The 5,139-nt window shown below is 34.3% G+C and overlaps 1 protein-coding gene across 1 annotated transcript; it reads right to left on the reverse strand.

Moving 5' to 3' along the window:
- Window positions 1-1,743: 1,743 nt before the first annotated feature.
- Window positions 1,744-2,533, reverse strand: LOC108569329 (protein-tyrosine sulfotransferase; the record flags this gene model as incomplete). Its single annotated transcript, XM_017930840.1, has 2 exons — window positions 1,744-2,087; window positions 2,322-2,533. Coding segments are annotated over 2 exons (556 nt in total), but the record flags the coding sequence as incomplete, so codon positions are not given.
- Between the last annotated feature and the right edge of the window lie 2,606 nt (window positions 2,534-5,139).

Raw genomic sequence — 5,139 nt, forward strand, 5'->3', positions numbered from 1 at the left:
CAACTTCAAGAAAAACATAATTTGATTGACAGATGTCAATTTGTAAGATTTTAAATGTCAATATTTTATCCATAGAATTTGGTACAATCAAAACCTTCTTTAAAATCAATTATCAACTGAAATGACTCCAAAAGATTTATATAAAATTAAAAAAAAAATGACAGATGTCAATTTTAAGTGTCAATTTTAAATTATTGTTATGCTAAATTTAGTCGATAATTTATAAAATCAATTATCAGCTCTTATAATACCAATAAAAAAATTGACAGATGTCAATTTATGTAACTTCACGCCAGATTTTGTCCATGTAATGGAGTATAAGTCAACTTTCCCTAAAATCAATTATGAATCTATCTATTATGCAAGTATTTAGTGTTATTAAAAAAAATAGATCGACAGATGTCAATTTTTAATATTTTAAATATCAATTTATATAATTTCACGCCAGATTTAGTCTATATAATGTGGTATAAGTAAACTTTCTCCAAAATAAATTATTAGCCCAAATATTAACAAAGAACTTTATAAAATTAAAAAAAATAGGTTGACAGATGTCAATTTGTAATATTTTAAATGTGAATATTTTATCCAAAAGACTTATTGGTCCAAATATTACCGAAGAACTTGTATAAAATTAAAAAAATAGATTGACAGATGTCAATTTGTAAAATTTTAAATATCAATTTATATAACTTCACGTCATATTTAGTCTATATAAAGCGGTATAAGTAAACTTTCACTAAAAAAAAAATATTCGCCCAAATAATACAAAAGAACTTGTAAACAAATTTTAAAAAATGGATTGACAGATGTCAATTTGTAAGATTTGAAATGTCATTTTGCATGTCAGATTTAGTCAATTTAATAAAGTTTAAGTACGTTTTTTATCAAAGCAATTATAAACAAGTACTTTGGCCTTGATTAATAAAAGAGAATGACAGGTGTCAAAAATCAATTATATTCCTAATTGGTAATTATTAACTTAGGTTAATTATAATTAATTATTTAACAGTATTAACAGTTAATTACAACAGACGATGATTTTTGATGTAATTTGTCGAATTGCAAAGGATTTTAATTGATGTATATTAATTATTCGGCGTTGGTGGTTTAAGAAGGCGGAAACAATTTGGATGGAGGCGACGCATGAAATTGTAATGCGAGAATATTACGGTATAATTCGATGTACATTCGATAATTACTAGCTCATCCGCACGATTATTCACCAAAAGCCAAATCGCGCGGTTACATTAGCACCTAATTATGCGACCGCCCCTCTATTGCCGCCGCACCCGCTCAGTAATACAGTACAGCACAGTTCGAGCTCAATTTAGACAACCCCAATTACCGCGCAGCGATGAAAAGCAAGATAGATATATAGATAATTCGCTTAATCGTAGCTGCGTATTTAAATTAGATTGTAATTTTATGTGTTTTTTTTAATGAAAAAAACTTATTTAAGGAAAAAAATAAGTAACATAATGATCTAACAATTATCCCTACTATAGCACAATAGTAAAGTACCAAGTAAATATTGTAGTTAAACCAAATCATTTAGAATTAAGATTCAATGTGATTCAAAGTGATTTTTATAAATATACACATAGAATAGGTTTGATAGAAAAGTGTACGTTAATATGAACATCGTGTACGTTCGTGCGAACGCACATATATAAAAAACCTAAAAGCAAGTGGATTGTGAAGATTTATAAAATTATATAGTAGAAATTTGAAGATTGCCACTTACTTGCTAAGGCTGATACCCTTGTTGATAAAGTCCTGATGATGAAGCACTGACTCGTTCCATGGTACGTCCACGAATTTGAGCACCTTCTCCATCCACTCTCTAGGATGGAGGACGAGTTGCTCATAGGGAACTCGAAGACACTTGCTCGATCCCAGCTCTCTGCACTGCAGATTCATAGCTTCAGCAGCCCTGTTCCACTTCTTCAGGCACTGCCTGTAGCTGGACAGATCGAAGCCGGTGATAGTCACCTGCCTGGAGATGATCGAGTGCACCGTGGCACGACCGTCGCGCGTCATGAAGATGAATTTAGCATTTGGAAACAGGTCAACAATATAAGTACCTGAAACAACAGTAGAATTTAAGATAAAATACGGAAATCTCAAGTATTTATGATACAAGCTATAAACTATGCATTTAGTTCATTACAATTACTGAAATAATGTCTATACCTTAGTATGTTTCATCGTTAAGAATTCTTATTGTAATTGTGGGATGGAGTTGTATGTCCAGATGGAAGGATTGTAAGGATAAAAGTTTCGTAATGCATTGTCAGAATCGATGTGTTTCATCTTACCCATTTTTATAAGAAGAGGATCCTTGTTGCATAGCCTAGGCGCAGGCTCACCGTGTTTGGCGATGATCTCCAAAATGTAAGCGGCGTTGGCTGAATCCAAAACGGATTTGCTGACTCCTGCCTGCTCCAATCTCAACGATTCCTTGTCAGATTTCAGCCACTGGTAACGGAACTGCAGCACCCTCGGAATTACGCGCGTTTCCTGTCCGCATCTATCAACAAAAAAGAACAGAAAGAAAGAATTACCACAGTGAAACCAATCTATAATGCACTACTCTTCATCCGAGACACAACATCCGTCGACGACAGATCAACCGGTTTTTGCCCTTCATTTCTCTTTCGCTGCCACTTAAGGACTTCCACCAACCCTCCAGACTTCGTGAGGAAGACGGAAAGAGGAAATGAAAACAAAACAAAAAAATGGGGGGGCAAAACACTGCACAACACAAAAGCCATTAACGGATAATTTTCTTTGATGGAGCATCAGTTACCGCCGCTATTTATCATTTTCTTTCCCTCGACCGCTTTTGTAGGTCGCAAGGGCCATTTATATCTAATTAGTTCTTTATGGTTTCCTGGATAGTATCCTAGCTTGTTGCATTTATTTTTGTTGATATATTCCTACATTGTGGCAATGATACATTACTGTCAAAATTACTATTGACTTTGACAGTTACAGTTAAAATGACAACACATTTTAATTATCACCTGCAGAAAATTTCAGCAATTATACCAACTTGGACAAATGATACAAGATAAAATAGATCAATCATGTTTCTGAGGTATAAACTCAAGAAAATTTGACAAATAATTATACCAATTTTAACAAATAATAGAATATAAAACAGATCAATGAAGTTTCTGAGGAATAAATTATGTACAAAAATATTTAAGTCTTATATAGCGAATAGTGCGGTTATAGCTTTCCAAAAAAATCAATATAAGCAAATACTTTTTTTAATAAATAGTTGATGGAATATCATGGAACATATAAACTACCCCTTGCAAAGCAATAATGATTACCAAGTCTTTTCAAAGTATCAATTAAAAAAAATATACTAATGAACATCGATCGTTCCCTTTTAATTGGACGTGTTTGGAAAAAAAGGGCATCACATCCTTTACAAAACGAAACAAAGAAGCGAAATGTTAAAGGGGGGAAATGAAATGGAAACGCATCGGAATACATTTCTGACGTCCGCTTTTTGGGGGAAGGATGAAGGGTGGTGGTTGGAAGGGTTTTTGAAATGCGAAACGTGTAACGGTGACATGTGTCGCTCGTAGGGTCTTTACCGTGAATCAGGGCTTAAATTGCGGGAATCGAAACGGTCCGAGCGGATTAAAAGCAATCTGCTTCGAAATTTGGTGCATAATCCCCATCCACTCCACCTAAACTTTTTTTTTTTGGTTCGCACGGAAATTGCGTACGTGTGCAATGTTTCGTTAATGGATAATCTCCATTAGTTAAATAACAGTCTAGCATAGGAATGATTTCACCTAGTGAATTGAACTAAATCAAAAGTTTTATGCACATGCAATATTTTTTTTATATTATCTAGAGCAGAAAGACTTATTTGATGTAATAAACGTGTGTCTACAAAATCGCAGCGCAGATATGGAAGTTGGGTGAATAAAATTGTCCGTCGGATGGTTGAGGGGTTGTGCAGCAACCCCCGACGACCAGAGGAGAGGAGTCGCTTGATTGAAATTCCCCGGCACGTGCATAAATTCAGATTGAAATTGTCTACTGCATAATGCAGCGCAAGGGGATTTATGGAACGCAAAATCTAAATAGCTCGAGCGTCCTGCCGCTTAAAGGATCCCACACACCGACGCAGGATAACAGTTACGCAACCCGATATTTATCAGTATTATCCATTATCTTCCCAATATGTCAAATTATACGCAAATCTATTGGCAGGTTCAGAATTAAACACTTAATACAATCACACAGGATCAAACAACCAAACACTTCTAATGACATCTACGTAGTAATCACACATACCATCTCTTGACATGTTTTGAATTAACCTACTAACTAAATGGTCTTTGGCATAACCTGAGCTTACAACTGGTTATTTATCACAATATGTTGGCATATTTTGAACTCAATAACCAACTAAATAGTCTTTGGAATAACCTAAGAACAATGCTCAAAGATCAAAGCTTATAGCTGGTTGTTTTTTACGGGTCTATATCGCAAGCCCGATAACCGAAAGACCATCTATTGAAATACCGACGCTTGAAATCCCGACCATGTCAAAATTCCGACTACCATAATCCCAACAATCAAAATCCGGACTATATCGAAATACCGACTACCATAAAAATGTTATTGTAGAAATTTATAATAATAATAAGACACTGTCGGGATTTCGATATAGTCGGATTTTGATTGTCGGATTATGGTAGTCGGATTTTGACATAGTCGGTATTTCCATAAAAATGTTATGTAGAAATTTATAATAATAAAAGACACTGTCGGGATTTCGATATAGTCGGAGATTTTGATTGTCGGGATTATGGTAGTCGGAATTTTGACATAGTCGGTATTTCCATAAAAATGTTATAGTAGAAATTTATAATAATAAAAGACACTGTCGGGATTTCGATATAGTCGAGATTTTGATTGTCGGGATTATGGTAGTCGGATTGCCACCTAATCATCACTTGATGTTAAATAATCAAAGACACTAGTCGATCATAAAAATGTTATTGTAGAAATTTATAATAATAAAAGACACTGTCGGGATTTCGATATAGTCGGGATTTTGATTGTCGGGATTATGGTAGTCGGGATTTTGACATAGTCGGGATT

The sequence above is a fragment of the Nicrophorus vespilloides genome, unplaced genomic scaffold (genome assembly GCF_001412225.1).
Source record: "Nicrophorus vespilloides isolate i.1.1-1 unplaced genomic scaffold, Nicve_v1.0, whole genome shotgun sequence".
NCBI classification, from domain to species: Eukaryota; Metazoa; Arthropoda; class Insecta; order Coleoptera; family Silphidae; genus Nicrophorus; species Nicrophorus vespilloides.